Here is a 20464-nt window from a genome sequence, read left to right on the forward strand (position 1 = left end):
TTGCAGAAGGGCTTGGCTGCTCCCTGTTGCCTCATTCCCACTGTCCTGCAAGTCGGTCCTCCTTGCCTGCTGCTCTCATCTCTAACCTCCTCCTGGACTAGGCAATGTTTTTCCCTTTGATGATGCCAACGTGGGGGAGATGAAAAGGATCCCAGTCCAGCCCTGTCTCTTTTCACCAATCCCAGCTGCCTATTGTGATGATTGTGATGTGGTCTTGCCTTGCTTGTCGAACAGTCTCCTCTGCTCTCCACTTCCTACCAGTCCTCACCTGAATCCTGGCTTTGGCTACCTTTGGATCGCTGTAGTCTCTGTACTAAAACACTTCTCTGGCTCTCGCCAATTTGAACTTCTCCTTCAAGGACTTGAGTGGCAGTCGCAGATTATTGCTGTGTCGTTGTGATGCAGCTTCGACTCCTTGGTAGTCCCAACCATCCTCTGAGGTGGCTCCTGACTTTCCTCTCTAAGGTCTCAACTGTCGAGATCGGCACTTGATAGGCAAGAAGAGGCCACCAGATTCTGGGAAGAATGCCATGCTGGGACATGCTTTAAACTTGCCTGGCAGGCTAGACCGGTCCATGGATTCAGTTAAGCATTCAACTCAGTCTGATTGACTGCATGCTGCATCCCTCAGGGTGCTGTCAAACCCCTTACTGAGGCTTCTCATGATGGTTGGAACGGTTGCAACTTGTCAACTCCCTTTCTTCTTCTCAGCACCATCGATCTTGACTGGGCTTGGCTTGACTTGAAATGCATCTGTGCCACCTCCATCAGCTTTTTGAGTCCCTGCAGAATCCAGCGACAGCCTGGGACAGACTCTGTGGTGACGCTGAGGCCATCCATGAACGCCGTGATAGGTAGCTGACCTTGAGCTGATTTCGTTTTGGGCACTCTCTACCCTACTTCAGCAGACTTTGTGACGCCGAGGGAGGATCACTGAGATACTGCATTCTGTGATAATTCAGATTATCCTCAATCCTGTGCCAGCCACCCCCAGACGAACCCAACCCAACCCAAATAGTTGCTGTCAAATCGCAAACAAGGTTTTGTTGGATGGATTCATTGAAATGTGTATTTTCATACATCTGGCCATGCAGTAAGCAGAAATGACAATGATCACAGTGAAGCACACTGTCTCATGTAATGTTGCTTAATTAGAATGTGGATTGATGTATCAAAAATCCGCGCTAATTCTAGTTTTGTAGTTAACGCTAATCCTAATTATTCCTTGTATTATCTTCCAGCATCTATTTGCGCGTGACAAGTTTTAAAGTATAAACAACACTTTTGTGTATGTGTTTTTTTTCAGTTATACTGTGACTCAAAATGTTTTCATATCACACACACGACATTGCATAGTCTGCAAGTCACCAAAAGTAGTCATTTGCCCAATAAAGGGCTAAGCATCACTCTGTTTCTCTGCGCAAAAACCCTGAGAAGATTCATCCATGTCTAGCCCGGTTGTTATGGCCCTCTCATGAGCTAGAATCGCAAGATTTCTCTTTCACTCATGTAACATAGTGCGGCAGAAGGGGATAAGGACACGAGATAGCGTTGAGAAAGAGCTCTAGGACTGCGATTATCTCATGTAGTTATGTAAAAATAACACATCAAATCACGTGTATTAACTTTCAAAGCAATGAATCTTCCACGGGCGTAGCAGGAGTTAAGAAGCTTGCTTGCACTTTCCTGGCAACCTCTCGTACTTCCATTGGATGCAGCTCTGACTTGTCTAACTGCACGCTTTGCTTAGGTGGATCTATCAGGGTGTGGCACTTTCCTGCAAGTCTATTTTCTTCCTTGGCCTAGCAGCTCCTTGGTGGACTTGGAGGGGTTGCTGTTATAAACAACCTGACTGTACAAGCCAACAGCCAGGGTTAACGTCCCCTCATCTCCTTATACATTTTATCCACGTGTGTATCACACTCCACAGTTTCCAATCAACATTTCTTTCTTTTCTCTTTCTCTTTCTCTCCTTCTCTCTCTCTCTTTTCTCTCTATTCCCAGGCTCCTCCTGGGTCTCACCAGGTTGGACACCTGTGCGTTGTGCTAGTCCTGTCCCCCCAAAAACTTAATGCTCACTTGGTGGATCTTTAAGCCTCATTCATTCTTGCAAATTTGCCTCATGCATACTTTGTCTTGGTCTAATGCCGTTCTAACCGGGGTGCTCATCTTGTTAGTAAATATGGACAAGAATTTGTCTTGTTAATCTCTATTAAAGCCCTGCAAAACTAGTAGTGAATCTGCCCTTCTTTTATTTGACTGATTTTCCTACATTTGTACTGTCAGAAGCTACACGTGGGGCATTTGCGTTCTCATTTGACTCCCTAATAGAATGGACAGGAACAAATCTTTGCCATTGGTTGGTTGGCATGGGAATGGCAATCACCTCATATCGGGGTTGGATCAATCCCTCTGGCTTGACAGAGATGCACATTCTGTTTCATTGTGCAACACACCCACAGCTCATATAGACTCTGCCCAGGTCTCCACCAGACTAAACATGTATACACAAGTGCATTGACACACACTCATACAGACATATGTGCAATCCAAACACGTCTGATTGCATAACCCAAACTCTGTCTACTACTTGTTCTAACTTGAGGTGATCCCGAGCCAAAATATTGAATTACAAGTTGGCCCAACCATAAAAAATAGCATAAAAAGAGCTGAGTCTCTTTTTTATTTGACATATTATTGCTGAGAAGTACAAGATCAACTTAAATTCTCCATGCATGTGAACACACTGCCATTCAATTAACAGGCTTACATTTAATGTAGGTAAGATTCATTCATGATGCAGAGAAAAAACATGGCTGGCTGCAAAACTGTTAAATTCTGCAGTGGTAAAAGTGTATTTCAGGTAGAGTGCATTGATCTCAATGGTGTCATTTGTGAACTGTTTTTGTTTCTTTTGTTTTGTTGTTTCTGAAAGCATTTTTATTTCCATGTATGTATAAAAGGTGCGGTCCACTAAGGTAACATCACCACACCCACTGTTACATAACGCCATGAACACCCGCTGTTACATAACGCCATGAACACCCGCTGTTACATAATGCCATGAACAACAACACTCTTGGGTATCATGGACACACATCTGAGTGCTTGGGAAGTGGTGAGATGAGTTTGTCCCATGTTCATTACGCTTCTGGCTGATTCACTCTGTCCCTGTCCCTGCTAAGTTTGACAAGAAGCTATTCAACAATAAATCAATTCAAATTTTGTTTTAAAAAATTTGGAAAAAAACATAGTGGAGAAACCATATTGATGCAGGCATTCCTGAATATTTGATTCTAACCTTGATTGTTGTCTTTCCTCTGTGAAGGACAGGAATTATGTAAGAACAGCTGAGGTTGAGAAAATATGGCTGCAGCTATCTCTTATATGGCTGGTTGCCAAACCATGCAACTAGAAGCCAGCATTTAGCTGCTTTCAAGAAGGGTGTGATTATTTTACAAAGCGAAGGAACAACGACTGCACCAAGCAGTTGAACAACAGTTTGGTTGTTCTTAGATGAACTTGCATGGCTGTAATTTGAACCACTTCTTTGATTTGTGATTTATATGAAGCAATGCATGAAACATCTCTCTTTCTGTGACTCTAAATTATTAATGATGGAAGGAAACCAACAAATGAATGAACAAATGAAAGAAACAGGCACATTAAGGAAGAAAGGAAAGGAAGTAACACATTTTGAAAGTGTGTATGAATGGCTGCCATTTAGCTTTAAAAATGTCCACCTCAAGGTCAGAAAATAACATCACCACATGTGACACTGGGTGAAACAAGCAGTGCTGAATCAAGTGTGATCATGTCTTGGCCACAGGTTGCCCTAAAGCTTCACTCACCACAAGACAAAAACAAGGGCTTGTTGATCCCAGAGGGAGTGGAAACTGGAATATTCAGTACTGTTCTCACATTCCCGCTACCTGAGGGAGAATACAAAGCACCAACAAGAATAGAAGAGCAAAGCAACTCACATCTGTTTGCAATACAATCAGGATTTATTTGTTTATTTGTAGGAGTGTTCCACATTTTTACCCCACACACACACACACACACACACACACACACACACACACACACACACACACACACACACACACACATGTATCATGTACGTCTCCTGTTATCATACTGTAAGGAGCAGGTAAAGCCACTCAATGGGTTAGTTTGGTGAGATCACAATGACTGCAATCAATGAATGAGATGATTTAGTCATCCTCTGATTATTAGCTGAGCAGAAGTGTGCTCTCCATATTTTATGTCTTCCAAGAATAGGAAAATAGTTCACAACCAAAACAACAACAGAAAGCAAAAACACAATTCTAGAATAATGTGTGTATGATTCATTTCATGATCTATTTACATCAAGCTTCTTTTTTTTAAACGCGTTTGAGATTAAAGCAGTAGGCATGAATTGGAGTAAGAAGAGGAAGTTATTGGTAAGTATTTTTATCAGAGGCAGGCTCCATGAAAAGCTGAATAAAGTCTTTGACAATGAGGTATTACAGCTTCGTGGCAGAGAAGGAGGTAAAGTCTCTGTGTTTGATACCGTGTCGACACTCTCCAGGGAGTGGCTGCTGTCTAAACTCTTCCCAGCTGGGTGGACAGGTTGTGGGATGTCAGTCAGACAGGTCACGTCCGCCCACGGCTCATCTGTGTCCTGCAGCCAGCTTCTCCATTACAGCTTTGCGCTCTTCTGCTTTCTGCTGTGAGCGCCGCAGCACATTCCGCAGCTCCTGAAGGTGGTCCAGCGTGCCTTCCAGCTCACCTTTCACTGTTTTCATCTGGCTCTCCAACATCTGTGTGTGATGGAGGGAGTTTCTCCTGTGTCGTCTGCTGGAGCGTACCTTCTCCTCTAGATCCTCTACTGGAGCAAAAAAGGACAAACAGCCAAATAGCACCGACCACCATCACTAAGAGCTTTGACACTGACAAAAAGGAAATTTATGGAAGATGAAAGAATAATCAAATGAACTAATCAACTTAAGCAGAATATCAAGAGACTCATGCATGCACACATCTAATACAGACCCATGTTTTCCTGGTAGTCCATTTTCTCTGTGCCAGGTTCAGTCTTCTTGTCCAAAAGGTCTTTTGTCTGCTGCAGCATCTTCTCCATCTTGGCTAATTCGCCAGCCTTTGTGTCGCTGTCTCGCCGGATTTTCAGCAAAGCTCGCTCCCTTGGACTTAACTCACTGTGACAGTCACTCATGCTGAATGTTAAAGCCTAAACAGCACAACACAGCAGCAACCAGTGAGTGAAAATAAGACACAAGCAATGCAATTTAGCTTCTAAACTTGCAACATCTACTTATGTTCTCCAGATATCGTGTCCTACTCTGTCTGCGGCTGTACAGAGTGAAATGTTGTTTTGTTTGCAAATGAACTGCGCTGCTGGTGACATTGGGTTTTATAGCCCTTGACCCCAACACGCATCAGCAAATCATCTGAAAACAAACGAGTCTCAGTGCAAGCACGCACCATTACAATCAGCAAGTCATAAGACTGGCTTCACACAGCCTCCAAGCCAAAGAACATTTTACACATGACAAAATGAAACAATGGTCAATGGGAAAGCAGAAATTATACAACTACCTCAGTCAGATTATACAAGTCAAACCTGAAGAATCTTACATGGAATGGGACACAGTGACCACATTGAGCTATTTATAATGTTCTTAGAACCAAAGGAAAAAAGTAAGATAGGTAAGTAAAGGGTAAGGACATCATAATGATTCATCAATAACTACTGATGTGAGTAGAAATAGATGTAGTCTAATAGGTAAAATTGTATTCTTCATAACACTGATTTATGTTGGACTGAGCTACTGTTACAGCAACATGCCACATGCCACAAAACACCACGGTCACCCGCCTCATGGGCTCCTTTCCTGGTTCTTTTTGGGATTCGACAGACGTACCAGCTAAAGCATTTCCATTTAATAAACCTCTTGAGCTAGACTATCAAATGTTGTGATTTGATTGACTTTGATATTTGAAAATCAATATATTTACAGTATTTCCTGTTATTCTCACTCACAATCACTGATAAAATACTTTAAGAAAAGACACAAAAACAAAGTACCAAAGCAAAAATATCAAAAATAAATACATTGTAAAAAAGCAGTTAAATGTTGTAGCATCTATTTCAGGGGGAAAAAATCCCCCGGTTATGCTTTGGTGTGATTTGTGGAGCAAATTGTAAAAGCCTGCTTTCTTTAAAAGAGTATTTATGTGAATGCATTTGATACGCTTAACTACAATGGAGTGATTGTAGTACCATAACCTGCATACATGCACATGATAAAAAATAGCAGATATTGTTGTTGAGAATGTGACCTACTCCAGCAGTGCTGCCCTGCTTTCATAGAGCTTCTCGGTGGACCTGCAGGTTTCCGGCACTCACCTCTGTCTGCATCTCATTGACCCATATAAACATAAAATGGAGAATGGGCATAAAATAAACATAGCACCCTAACATAAGGATATTTATCATACAAACTAATTATACAAATTAAGTGCAGACGTCAGCTTCTTCTACATCATTTGTATCTGATGAAAATATTTCATTTGTCATGGTTTCCTCAGTCTTCTCTAATTATAATCCAAACTAATTTGTTAAATTTGCTGACATTTCTTATTCCAGAAGCTGCCATGCACCACGGTGTCCACGAGAAGTCGCCCTTGAGCAATGGTTCCCCCAGCAACCCTCACCTTCCCAGCTGCATCTCATTATCTCATCAAGCCCTCATAGTATACTGTATGTACTGTCCCTTTCCAGTCCAGTGTTTAGCTCTGTAGCTTAGCCTGTCTGGTTTTTGACCGAGTGAAGACTTTACCTTTTGTATGTTTGCTGTAGTTCTATTTTTCCTACTCAGCTCTGACCCAAGCCTGCCTTGTTACTACCCCTTTGCCATATTGAGAGCTGTGCTTTTGGGTCAAAATCTGAATCTTTTGGTCTCCATTTTATTCTGCTAAATCACCATCATCTACAGCCTCACACTGTTGTTGCATGTGCTTTGCCTTCTTTAATGTACAGCAGGGGTCGCCAACACGTCGCTCGCGAGCTACCAGTCGCTCACCAAGCGTTTCCGAGTCGTTCGCTGAAAGGTTCAAAGAATACGTACTTTTGACAACACATCGTCACTTGGTAAAGCTGTTTAAATTTCTATCCAATCAAATTCACAAACATCCCGCCTCCTTTTGTCACAAAACGATTATAAGCCAGTCAGCTGTCAATCCAACAAATGATGCTGCTGTCAAGTTTGGTTACGTGACACCGTAACATTCGGCTAGCAAGCGCACGCCAGATTTGACCGCCCCGAAGACAGCCCCGATAAAAGGCAACAAATTAGGAATGTGAATGGCAAGTGTGTGCGTGTCTCTTTTGCAGTCTGAACACGTCTGTGGAGCGCCACTTCACCAAAGTCCACGGCAACTTTTCACGGGACTTTACGGCTGCTAGCAGGGCGTCATGTGTCATGAACGAACGCACCAGCTCGAAGAATTCCCTGTAGTTCCCATATCATCTCTTTTAGCTCTTTTATGTGAACGATGGGAGCCGTTTTCATTTTTCTGCAACTTAATACAAGACGGAATGATAGGATCATAGTCTTGGTCTACTACAGGTACAGAGCAGTGTACGAAGAGATAAGTGATAGCTGGGGGAAGAAAAGCAGCATTTGGATGCATTTTAACAATTTTGACAACATAAAGGCAGAATGCAGAATTTGCTGAATGAAGCATGTCGAGCAGGGTCCACAAAAAAACTTCAAAAAAGAAGCTCCACCCAGGCTCTCAATCCAGTGTATGTTCTTCCAACAGAAAAACACTCTGAAGAAAACACTCCAAAACAGTACGACAGTGAACCTGCTTCACTGCAAGAACATTACAAAACTATTTTAATTCCTCATGAAAATAGTACCACACTCTCTGTCATCTCACTAACATCAGAACAGACTGAATGCATGTGAAGTACAGATGATATGGGAACTACAGGGAATTCCCTGAATTACAGGGAATGTGAAGGGAAATTGTGACAGTGATATGTGGACAGACAGAAAATGAGAAATATGAAAGTTACAGTATTAATTAAATAGTAAAATAAGTAATAACATTGTTTTGCTTTCTATGAGATTATTATGATGTGAATTTATTGGTGTGAGCTTGACACTGAAAGTGTATACAGAAAAAAACAAGCTCATGTTGCTGAATTGAAGTGCATTTTGATACAAAATGTGAGTGTTGAGTGTTAGATATCAACATTTTGTAAATGTTCACACAAAAGACACTAATTCAGCTGGTTTGGGTGGAGAATCAGCCATGTCGATAAATGTTACAAATAATGTAAAACATGAGTAGCTCTCAGACACTTTTATTTTGTCAAAGTAGCTCTAGGAGGCAAAAAGGTTGGAGACCCCTGATGTACAGCAATGCCAAACGTGACCACTGTCTGAACATTTGGCCTGAAATCATATCAAATCAAATCAAATTTATTTGTATAGCCCAATATCACATGCAAAGTCTGAAAGGGCTTTACAGGCCCACAATAGCAGACCCGGCTCAGAGCTCTCGAGACGAACAAGGAAAAACTCTCAAAAACCTTATACGGAAAAAGAGGAAACATTGGGAAGGCAATTCAAAGACAGATTCCCTCTCCTTGGATGCCTAGGTGTGTAAAAGGAATATACAATAATGCAGCCAAAACATTTTGAAGAGTCCTGATCCTAAAGCATAAGTCCAGGTAGGTAGTTAGGGATGGCTGGGTGGCAGCGCGGCATGATGGCGGGTGAGATTCTGGGAGTCCTGTGGGTGGACTATACTCACTACCACTGACCAAATGAGGGTAAACTAAAGTCTAGCTAAGCCTTGTTGGGATTTAAAGAACGTATGAGAGTTTGCCACAACAAGTGCAGGAAGTTAATTCCAAAGAAAAGGAGTGCAGGTGGAAATGCTTCTATGTTGCATTATTTTCTAATTTCATTCACATTGGATGGAAAATGGATTAAAGTCCATGACAGTCAGCACTCCTTGTCCTTCTTTTGTCTTCATGTTGTTGCACATCTATGAGGTATGTTTGGAATCATTATCCTGGTGCAGTGTGAATCCTTCTCTACAAAGATACAAACTAAAAGGTTTCCTCCGAAGAATGAGGTGGTATTGTCTCTTTGTCGGGATGTAGTCGATTGAGTGGTTCCCCACTCAGGGTGGGGAACCACCATGTTTCAATGTTGTTTTGCTACACTGTGGTATCAATCTCTCTGCTGTTCTGTTCTCCTGTGCTCTTCTCCTTTCATAAACCCATCTGTTCCCTTCTCATCAGTAAAAAGGACTTTTTTCCAGTGATCCTTTGAGAAATTTGGCTCTGTCTTACCCTGTGCCAAGCATTTGGCCTTGATTTAGGGACTGCAACTTGTCCTGTGAGATCACTATATGTAGCCTTATTTTTGCAGCTCCTATACTGATTGGTTGAAATGTCCAACGGACTTTTCAAATGTTTGCAGTTGGACTTTTCAAATGTTTGCAGTTGGACAATTAATGCCTCTTCGATTTGCAATTGAGCTATGTCCAGGAGACCACATGTGCATTTCATACAAGATCATAACAGAAGTAAATGCAACAGTCCTGTGAGGAGAGCAACATGACAGAGTTCAGGGAAGGTCATTTCAATTCAGTGAGGATCATGCCCTTGAGATATTTGGTGCAGACAGGAATGTGTGGGAGGTGTGATCATGACCTGTACTGCCTTGACCAAAATGATTTAAACCCCCAAAACTAAATAATAATGAGCTTAATAGGCTTTGTTTTTAGCAGTAAGCTTAAAAGAACATTTATTTCACTTTTACTTAAAGCAACAGTAGTGTCTCCTCCTCCTTCCTTTTTGATGTGTCTTTTTTGATGAGTTTGAAGTCCTACAACTCATCCCACCTGAGAACATGAGACATGATTGAAACCTGAGGGAGCAAGACCCCGTGTGGTCAGATGTGATAGTCCTTGAGGCTCGAAAGCTTTTCCCTAATCATACATGCTGTACATCATAATACATACATACATCAGAAAGAGGTGCTGCAGAAACATGAAATCTTATCTCTGACATTGCACTCAATGTATGGATCCCAGGATTTAGTGAGGAGTTCAGCAAATAAGGAGTTTGAAAAAGTTACATCACTGGCCAGATGCCACAAAATCCCACATCTAGCAGATTTTCTATCCTTCCAATTCATTACTCCCAGGATGTTTGCCACCCTTCATTCATAGTGGCCAATACTGAAGAACACAGAAGGAACACGTTGACATCTGCATTTATAGGATTTGGAGTTTGAGAGCACTTCATAGGTATAGTGTTCCTAAGATCAACTTGGAATATCGGAACTGAAAGCAGTAAATTTCACACTGAAACCTTTTATTGTCAAACATATTTAAGCTGACAGTTGGAACATTTTTTCCACGCTGTACGACAGCAACACAGATATAATGGTTAAATACACGAAATCCCCTGAAATATGCCTGATAGGACAGTTTTTGTATAGGCATTTTCATTTAAAATCAAAAGAACAAACAAATTGGCTCCATCACTCTTTACAGCCTCATGCATACCACTTCAGAATCAACGATGAGCTTATACCGATCAGTCTTCTTGTGGTTTTTTTTTTAAAAACGCCTTGCATATATCTATTTTTATTCATATTGCAACGCCACAGGCAGCTCACTTCCATCTTCCTTCAGTGAGCGGAGTGTGCACATAGTGTCCGCTGTGAGGCTCCTCCGGCTGCAGGCGGGGGAGCAGCTGTGGATCAACTCAGTCTGCCGTCGTGCAGCAGCAACACCGCGGATAAAACACCGCGCCGCCCGCACACTCAGTGATGTTTAATGCCGGGGCATTTGGCAAGGTTAGCCCGATAGGCGGTGCCTTTCACATGAAGCAAATACCGAATCTATTCGTCTTGCCGCCGCTGTGAGATGTTCTGCTTAACCATGGCAAGAGGTCTGTTTCCATGGGGGTTCTCCAGAAAGGCTCTCTACATCCAGGTAAGCGTGTGGGGAAATGCGTCTTCACCTCGGTGAGAAGTCTAATTGGGGATCTACCTCCATGTGTCTTCATCCCTGTATCATTACTGCCTCTTCTACATGCTCAGATATTCCGGCAGATCTGAGCGATGGCGATGTCTCGTGGTTTGCTGATCACCATTCAACTGTTCTTTGCTCATCTGACCACCATGATGTGATAAGTGATCGTTTGCAGGTGTTACCGCGCGTAAACGTTGCTCATACAGAATCATAAAGTCACTTGATGCTTGACAGACTCGGCAGTCACCAACGTCCCCCTGGTTCCCGTTGCTGTAGCAACCTCCTCCAGCTTTTACTGCCTCGCATTTGAGCGAAGCTTACTATCACTGCAAAAGTTTGATTATTTCCTTATGTTGAAAAAAAATCTATTGTTGTTTCATTTGTGATCATCATAATCGTGTTGTGTTGTTTTATGTAAAGACACACTAAGATGTCGGAGGCCTATTCATCCTTATCGCTTGATTAACTTTTAATGGCATGTACTGTCAATTAATACAAATGAAATCATAGACTTGCAGCTGATATGATGTCTTGATGAACATTAGTCTGGAGCATTTTCACGAGAAGTATATGAGTGACATTTCAATTTGAGTGAAATGAGTATTCTACAGCAGTGGCTGTGGTAGTGAAGATAAACATGTTTTAAATCCCCTCAAGGACACTTGGAGGTCTCAGGAACCCAAATTAAGGCAGCACTCATAGAAAGTTGAGCAAAAAAACACATCTTATTCTTTGTGAATGAAATAATTTGGAAACATTTCACCAATAAAATGCTTATGTAACTATCTAACCCATTTAGCTACACCAATTTGCTTGAATTATATTGGTAAAGCTTAACCACCTTTGCTGTCCTTGTATGGGAAACAAAGCTCAACAGCATCAAGACAGAGAGGCAGGCACTCTCAAGGGACGTCCACCAGCACGGCTCGCTTTTCTGGGACACCTCAGCCTTCCAGTGAAACCTGAAGGTGTCATTCAGTGATTCAGTGGGAGGCTGTTTCCAAAAGGCTACAAATACTGTGTAATACTTTGGGTGATTCTACAATGTATTCATATGAAGATACTGTTTTGTAATCAAAGTGCTGCATCGCTGCACTTGCTCTCATAAAACACCAATTGTATTATTTCTTTTAAACTTGCAAAGTCAGAAGAAAGATTTGGTATTGTGTCTGGAGCCAGTGCTGCCAGCATGCTGTGAGCGTCTAAGTGCGGTGCCATTGAGTGCTTTACTGTCTATCAGTCAAGCCGGTGCTGAATATTGGTGCGACTGATCTTCACCATTTACTGTAAGTGCCAATGATGCAGTGATAAAGTTGTCTCCTCTCTGTTATAGCAGAGGGACACAGAGAGAGAAAGCACACTACAGCTGCAGCAAATTGAAAACATGAAATATTTTAAATATTTAACTATTTAAATAATTTATTATCTGCTTTCAGAATTAGGAAAAGCACTATACAAATAAAATGTGTTATTATCATTATTGAGATCACTTATGATGTAATATGCTTTTAAAAAAAACGTTACTTACCCCTGATATTTCTTTATGTCACTCAGAGCTTTTATAGACTATGAGGTCAGTCACTTTATGTAAATGTTCAATATTTTGCATTTTCAGTAACATAAATAAAAAAGTTTAGTTTTTAAAAAGATAATTTAAACATGTTAACAAAAGATGTAGGAGAATTGATTTTAGCTTCAATCCACAATGAAAAAATAATAGTTAAAAAAATGAGTTTTACATATGTAATGTTAAAAACAAATGCAGGTAGGTAGTTTTTCCAGCATTTCCCCTGCATCCTGTCAGTAATTAGTGGAGCTGTAGTAACATACAGTACATGCATAATGCGGATCTGATGAAGATGAATGTTATTAGCTCCCTGTGATGATGATGCGTTTGTATGTGGATGCTTGGTTGTTGATAAGATGCTTGTTTGATTGAAACATTCTTGGTGAACAACTGCTGACACAGTAATGTTCACATGTATTCATGTCGCAGTATTGAGTCAGCATGGAAATGTGTGTAGTCTGTGTGTGTGTGTGTGTGTGTGTGTCTGTGTGTGTGTGTGCTGGGGGGGGGGGGGGGGGGGGGGCTTGCCTGCTGTCTGCACTGTGATGAGTCAGATCTTGTAGTGTGTACACGATTTGACATTCCCTTCCTTTAAGAAATCTCTATGTTTTGATAGACATGATATTTGCTGTGTATCTCTCTGGAAGGAGAGAAAGGTGGTCCCCCTCCATCACCTCTTCACCTGCACTCCCAGTGATCACTCTCTGTGTGTATAGTGGTGGAATAATGGTTAATTTTGCATTATTTGAAGCCAAATGCATGCAATTCACTCCTGGATTTCTCTCCAGTTTTTGTTTCTCTTTTTTGTCTTGGTACTTCACAGCAGCTTGTGGAGCCCATTAACAGGCAATCTCTAAGGAATAGCTTTATAATCATACATAATGGATGAATAGTGTGCAGACTGCAAAAACCAAGTGTCAGAACAGTAATATGCTCTGTACTTGATCAGCTTTAACCTCCTCTCTCCCTCAGTGTTTCTTCTTATCATCTGGCCGCTCATATATATATGTGTAGAGTCTGTATGTACTGTCTCTTCCTCTACTCAACATTCATGGCTAATATGGATGAATGTATACGCAGGCTCTTTATGTAGTGATGTGGGTGGGTTTAGGTAAACGAGTTCAGCCGGAGCAGGAACGACCATGTCTTTCCACCCACCTCAGCATATGACCACAGCTCCCAGTCAGTCTCTAATTAATAGCTGTCACAGTGGCCACGATCAATATCACCTCATTAGTTGGTCTAACTCTCTCCCTTCACAAAGGGTCAATACATAATCCTAGTGATAGAAATGCATCATCTAGAGTTGGAAATGAAAGCCACAACCACAAACGGTCGATATGAAAGGCTGACCATACATTTGTTTCCCTCTTAGAGTGTTATTTCCATAATGCTGTTGTTGTTGATGCATTTCACCTACGGAAAAATCAATAGCAGGTACATGCGGCAATTATTTGTGTGGTCACTGTTGTTAAATTTGCTGTCAGTGTGTACGGTCAGATTTGTAAGAATGATCGGGGTTAAATAGTGTGGCACTAATGGGTGTTTTCTTGTTTTATGTGGCGCTTAAAAGATGAATTGAGGTACATATTATCTGTTGGCGAGACTAATAACACAAACAAAATGTGGTTTCAGTTTAATAGTGTTAAGCAGGCATAGAAAGATATATTAAGATTGGATAGATCACACCATTATATACCAAAATAATATATAAAAATACACTCATTTCCACATCAAAGGATGAGGATTATGTAGTGGTTCTCAATCCTGGTCCTCAAGTACTCAAGCATCTTTTTCATCCCTCCCTGCTTTGCCCACACCTGATTAACAAAATAAGGTTTGTCTATTCGGTCATGAGGATTCTAGGTTGTTCCAACTCCTAATCAAGCAAACACACCTGATTTAGCTAATTGGGTGTGGGTGGAGAAGAGAGAGATGGAAAAAATAAAGACTAACATGAAGGAAGGCCACTGCTCTGACAGAGAGATTAGATTAGAGAATGACAGATATGGAGGCTGTCTAAAAGCCTGAATTTTGCATTAACTGTGGTGTCAAAGTGGATGTAAGATCGATCCAGCGACAGTGTGCTCTAAAATGCCTTCTCGAAAACACAAATGTGATCTTCTCTTGATGTCAAGTGTCCTCTTTATCTGCATTACATCCTGGGCCAACAACAAAATAACAGACTGACTGACTTTTCTCCTAAACTGTAAAGTTTAGACTTCCAAATTGTCTCATACGTCTAACTTACTGTGTTCTTCAAGGCAAGGGTCCCAGAGGAAGGTGGAGCACAGAGCATTAGAGAAAGGAAATAGATGAGAAGGAGAGGGAGAGAGGGAGAGAGAGAGGGAGAGGGAGAGAGAGAGAGAGAGAGAGAGAGAGAAAGAGAGAGAGAGAGAGAGAGAGAGAGAGAACATTGTAACTGAAAGGGGCAGAGTGGAAATGGGGAGACCATTGTTGTCAAGTGCTGAGTGCAAGAGTCATTAACAGACAGAAAGTAAGACTCCTAAGAGTCTGCTATTCCAATCTACAATTGGACGAATGCCATGATGGATCTAAAGAGTGTATTTATTGGTTGGGGAATTGAAAAAATCAGAAGACAAGGCAATGAGTCAAGTATTGGCAAGCCACACCAGAAACGTTTATAGTTAATCACAGTGCACCTACTGTATTCCGTAGCAGTTGTATTGATGTTCCTGCTCTGTTTGGACAGTAATTTAGTTTCCGCTTTAAGTCCTCTACTCCTGCTGTCTAATTAGTTTATGGACAAACAATCAATGATTCCATGATTGACTTTAGTCACACAACATGAATCTCTCTTTCTATCTCTAGATGTTGATGATGCAGCTGGTTGGCTGCAATTGATGAATGGATTTGTTGATATATTGTTGTAATTATTGTGTTTGGATCCATGTGTTGTTTTTATTGTACTGCAGACACTGTGACACAACAACACTGGGACAATAAAGTCAATCCAATCTAATCTAATCTATCAATATATGTATTTTCATGTTGATCTGTGCAGGTTGACACAAGCTTATATTTTTGGTGTAAAAACATTTTCCCATGCTGACCCATGAGCCGCTCCACTGAAGCACCTGGGTGTTAGATAACGTAAGGGCACCTTCACAGTTGGTTGTGCTCAAGGGAAGAGAGAGTTATTCTTACGCTTTGCAACCAGTCCAACGATTCAGAAACACATAGCTGCTAAAAGAAGACAAACCCATAAACCTGCATTTTCTTTTTCCTTTTTAAACCTCTAATACCATCTTCAATAATTATAATATTTAAACAGATATAGATATTGCCTGATCTTTAAAGATTAGCAACAACACAGTAGAGCAACAGCCTAATAACACATGCAACACAGATACTAGGTGAATCAAATGATCCAGTCATCCACTTTATTAAGAGTAGTCTGAGATAGTTACAAAGTTAAGAGTTAAAAGAATTATCCAGGTAAATGCACACCGTAGAGCAGTGACAGACAGATATCATTCAATCATACTGGAAACTTCTTTTTGTGCTGTGCAGATATGAATAACACACAGGGCATAGCATGAATTTATAATGTTCATTCTAATGTTGCCAAATGCATCATTTTGGCCTTAGCATTCAACGGGATATATTGTATATATCACAAATGGCAGACTGCGTTGTTTTCATAACGGACTTTCAGATCTGGGATTTGCATTACAGTACAACTGTCTTCGCCATCTTTCAAGGAATGCATTTATATAGCAACACCTGCATTTTCTATGGGTTATACTCGGGATGATGGAATTCAGTTCAATTCAACTTTATATACCGTAGCACCAGATCGCAAATGCAGGCTAACTTGTGGTTTGTAGTATCTCCAAAAGTAGAACGGGAGGAAGAGCCTTCAGTTATCAGGATCCGAAACCAGGCATCCATACATCCTAAATATTGTGCCACCCTCTCAAGTTGACTGAGAAAAAGTGTGTCCTTAGACGGGATTTAGAAATTTCAAAAGAGTGTGCCTCTTTAATGAGTGCAGGAAATGTATTCCAGAGAAAAAGGAGCGCGGTACGAAAATGCTATTTGGGATAAAAGTGTTTGGGATTAAAAGTAGGCCTGCCTGCTGAGATCTGAAGGTTTATGTGCGAACGTAAGCGGTAATAAGGTTAGAAAGATATACTGGAGCCAGGCCATGTAGTATTTTATGGGTTAGAAGTAAGACCTTTAAAATCTTCCCTGGCACTAACAGGAAGCCAGTGTAGTGAACTGGCATGAAGTGCTCAAATTTACGGGTTTTAGTCAGAACCCTCCAGTGTTTTGAACAAGCTGCAGTTTTTGCAGAGCAGAGGAGCTCAAGCCAGAGAAGAGGACATTACAATAGTCCAGTCTAGATGTAACAAACGCATGAACAAGGGTTTCAGCGTCTGCCTAGCTGAGGAACAGTCTGATTCTGGCAATATTTCAGATATGCAAATATGCAACTTGTACTTGTAATATTGTTAATGTGGCTGCTGAATGTTAGAATATCACATTAAACATAATCTGCTCTATCAAGGTTGTTTGACAAAAACTTAGACGGTAAATGTCTCATCACAATTTCAGATGACGAGCATTATTGCTGTGTTTTATCTTGTCTCGTCAAATTTTAATAACACTTAACATTTGGCTCTCAGAATGTTCTGGTTTCTGCAAAGGTCAGTGTTTCTCTGGAGAATATACAATGACATTTTCACGTGATGTGAAGGGCACAGTGTGTACTCTTCATATGAAAGCGGAATTTGGTCTCAGCAATCTCGATGTATTCTGTCATTTGAAAAATCGATATTATTTGGCACTGGAATTCCTTTTTATGATACCATACACTTTTTTATATTTTTACAATGAACTGAAATGAATACAGGTTAGAGTCAGTCTAGTGCATTTCTCCATTTAGAATCTCAATATGATAGTACTGGAATTAATTAAACCTGTTTTGATTTGATACACCATTTGTATGGTATTGCTATGCTATTAAAGTGTTCTTTTGATTATGTTTTCAACAGACCAGATTCTCCTACCTGCATATGAAGTACCTGTTCTTTTCCTGGCTGGCAGTGTTCGTTGGCAGTTGGATTGTGTATGTGGAGTACTCGTCCTACACAGAGCTGTGCCGTGGGCATGAGTGCAAGAATTCAATAGTGAGTATTTCCTTTCCAATATTGTTCTGCCTATGAAAAACTTCTTTATGCTCACAGCTGCTGTCGATTCACATTCCAGTGTCACATAAATAACCTGTATGTGTGGTTCACTGATATTTCCATTGTATTTTTAGTGTGACAAATACAGGAGAGGTGTTATTGATGGCTCAGCCTGCAGTAGTCTCTGTGAGAAAGACACCATTTACCTGGGGAAGTGCTTCTCTGCCAAGCCCAACAGCCAGGTCAGTGCCTCAGAATGAAACGCACCTTCTTGGTCTGACTAGTATGGTAAAAAAAATAAATAAACAAAACATTAGGAATTATAATGTATTGTATTCAGTATTATTCATTCAATTCATGTATTATTTTGACTTTATAAATTCAAACTTTGAATTTTGGTCACTTTTAAAATGCACACAGAATCCATTGTAATCAGAACGCTATCACATAGTTTGTTTGATCTCTGTCACAATTATCCTGGTGTACATTACATTACGATCATTTGGCAGACGCTTTTATCCAAAGCGACTTACATTACATTACATCACCACCCTTCGCAGAGGGGGGAGCAATTGAGGGTTCGGTGCCTTGCTCAGGGGCACCTCGGCAGGAGCTCGAACCGGCGACCCTCCGGTTCCCAAGCGGAAGCTCTAACCACTGAGCTACTGCCTCCCAAAATGTGTAAATGCAATTCACACAGCAGCTCCACACACTCTCATTCAATAAGTTATTAAATTGCAACTTGCTAAGCATGAGGCATTATGTTTTTCCCCAGACAAGAAGGATGCAACTGATAAGTACCATGTGACAATTAAACATACTTCTTTCTTGGTTTTCTACAAAAATGGTTGTATAAGTTCAGGCTACAAGAAATGTTTAAGTGTTTGAGTATTCACAGGATTTCTTCACTTCAAGTATGTAGGTGACCTGTTTGTTTTGGATTTGCTGGACTCTCTGACTGCCCACCTTATTGTCGGAGGAAAAAATAACATGGCAAATAACATGGCGACCTGTGGCCAGAATCTGGAGCTTAAATATTACTTGACCTGCTGGGAACCCGATAATGAGGATGTCAAATGACCACAAATCCAGTGGTGAAATCTTAGCATCTGGATAGTGAGAATGCATGTCACTGTAAGGTGTAAAAGCTCATTCCTACCTTGATTATCTTAGGTTTACTCCGGGAGCTGGGGAGACCTGGATGGAGTCATTAAGTGCCAGATGGAGGAGGCTCCTCATTATGAGTTGGGAGCTGAGATGGCGTCGAGGAAGGATGCTTTCAATAAGCCAGCCAAGGGCACATCTGTGGAAAAGTTCAAAGCAATGATCGTCAACCACCTGCAGGTCATGCTTATAACTGCTTGAGAAAACGTCAAGAAGTGTTTTTTTTGGTGGCTTTATGTTGGTTCTTCTTTCTCTTTACAGGCCAAGGTGGGTGATCAGGCCAACCTTGCAGACCTGGCAACACAAGTATTATCTATAACAGATGCCAATAAGGACGGACATATTTCACTGCCTGAGGCTCGTTCAACGTGGGCTCTATTACAGCTCAATGAGTTTCTATTGGCGTTAGTCCTGCAAGACAGAGAGCACACACCCAAACTACTGGGCTTCTGTGGTGACCTGTACGTGCTGGAGAAGATGCCATATTCTCCTTTGTACGGAATCAGTTTACCCTGGATCTTTGAGCTGTGGATCCCTACTGGTCTTCGCCGCAGCATGGATCAGTGGTTTACCCCTTCCTGGCCACACAAGGCCAAAATCTCCATCGGACTGCTGGAACTTGTGGAAGACGTTTTCCACGGCACCTTTGGTAGCTTCCTCATGTGCGACGTGAGCGTCACCAATTTTGGTTATAACGACCGCCATGATTTGAAGGTAATGGATGCACGGTACATTGTTCCTGAAGCCATCTTCCAAGAGGACATAAGACAGCAGCGATGCGACGTGGATGAGGATTGCGTCTACGGGGCCGACTGTCTCACAACATGCGATCTCACCAAGCACCGTTGTACCCCAGAGGTCACCAGGCCCAATTTAGCTAAAGCCTGTGAATCACTGAAGGACTACATTCTGAGGGGGGCACCATCTGATGTGAGAGAGGAGCTGGAGAAGCAGCTGTACGCCTGCATTGCACTGAAAGGCTCCGCGGAACAGATGGAAATTGAGCACTCATTAATTCTGAACAATCTCAAGACCTTGTTATGGAAGAAAATATCACATACTAAAGACTCGTAGTTAGGAATGCAGAGTTCAACAAATGGTTGTTTTCACTCTGGAAACCAGGAGCAAAAACATATTCAAGTTTACATAGCTCTGACTTATTACTCATCCTGAAACATTAACTTTACACACATGCTATCGTGGTAATAGATAACAGGAACGTTTTTGATGTACTGGAGCATATTGATCAAATTTACTCAACCTTTAAAGCAGTAATAAAGATTTTCTCTATCCTGATAAACCTGAACCATAAGAGCTTTGTACAAGTTTGTGCATTTCTTTGTCATTCTCCGCTGCCTTAAAGTCAGTGTTCTGGGAATAGTGTTATGAATACAGAGTGCTTTTCTGCATCTAGTTCTTTGGGTACCATGTGTTTTGATATTAGGCACAATTTCCCTTTTATAGCAATAACCAGTGTAGTGATGATGAGCACAGCCAATCA

At 41.3% G+C, this 20464-nt stretch overlaps 2 protein-coding genes across 2 annotated transcripts; one reads left to right on the forward strand and one right to left on the reverse strand.

Moving 5' to 3' along the window:
* Window positions 1–4405: 4405 nt before the first annotated feature.
* Window positions 4406–5269, reverse strand: LOC142991401 (uncharacterized). Its single transcript, XM_076141518.1, has 2 exons — window positions 5041–5269; window positions 4406–4876 (listed from the first exon to the last, which is right to left on the reverse strand). Exons 1-2 carry the CDS (start codon window positions 5219–5221, stop codon window positions 4659–4661), a joined length of 399 nt encoding a protein of 132 aa, XP_075997633.1. The 5' UTR covers window positions 5222–5269; the 3' UTR covers window positions 4406–4658.
* A 5241-nt stretch (window positions 5270–10510) lies between these two features.
* On the forward strand, window positions 10511–20348 carry dipk1ab (divergent protein kinase domain 1Ab). The gene is made up of 5 exons (XM_076141510.1): window positions 10511–11037; window positions 17665–17799; window positions 17934–18041; window positions 18973–19143; window positions 19225–20348. The coding sequence occupies exons 1-5, from the start codon at window positions 10969–10971 to the stop codon at window positions 20035–20037; spliced, it is 1296 nt and encodes a 431-aa protein (XP_075997625.1). The 5' UTR covers window positions 10511–10968; the 3' UTR covers window positions 20038–20348.
* The last annotated feature ends 116 nt before the right edge of the window (window positions 20349–20464 follow it).

The sequence above is a fragment of the Genypterus blacodes genome, unplaced genomic scaffold (genome assembly GCF_046128005.1).
Source record: "Genypterus blacodes isolate CSIRO-AG114 ecotype Tasmania unplaced genomic scaffold, CSIRO-AGI_Gbla_v1 ptg000019l_1, whole genome shotgun sequence".
Taxonomy (NCBI): Eukaryota; Metazoa; Chordata; class Actinopteri; order Ophidiiformes; family Ophidiidae; genus Genypterus; species Genypterus blacodes.

Excerpts from the sequence above, each read along its gene's own strand:
- LOC142991401 (XM_076141518.1), bottom strand. The coding sequence starts at position 5,221 with ATGAGTGACTGTCACAGTGAGTTAAGTCCAAGGGAGCGAGCTTTGCTG. Across the intron at positions 4,877-5,040 it reads GGACTACCAGGAAAACATGG|TAGAGGATCTAGAGGAGAAG; the intron begins GTCTGTATTAGA and ends TTTTTGCTCCAG.
- dipk1ab (XM_076141510.1), top strand. The coding sequence starts at position 10,969 with ATGTTCTGCTTAACCATGGCAAGAGGTCTGTTTCCATGGGGGTTCTCC. Across the intron at positions 17,800-17,933 it reads ATGAGTGCAAGAATTCAATA|TGTGACAAATACAGGAGAGG; the intron begins GTGAGTATTTCC and ends TTGTATTTTTAG. Across the intron at positions 19,144-19,224 it reads TGATCGTCAACCACCTGCAG|GCCAAGGTGGGTGATCAGGC; the intron begins GTCATGCTTATA and ends TTCTCTTTACAG.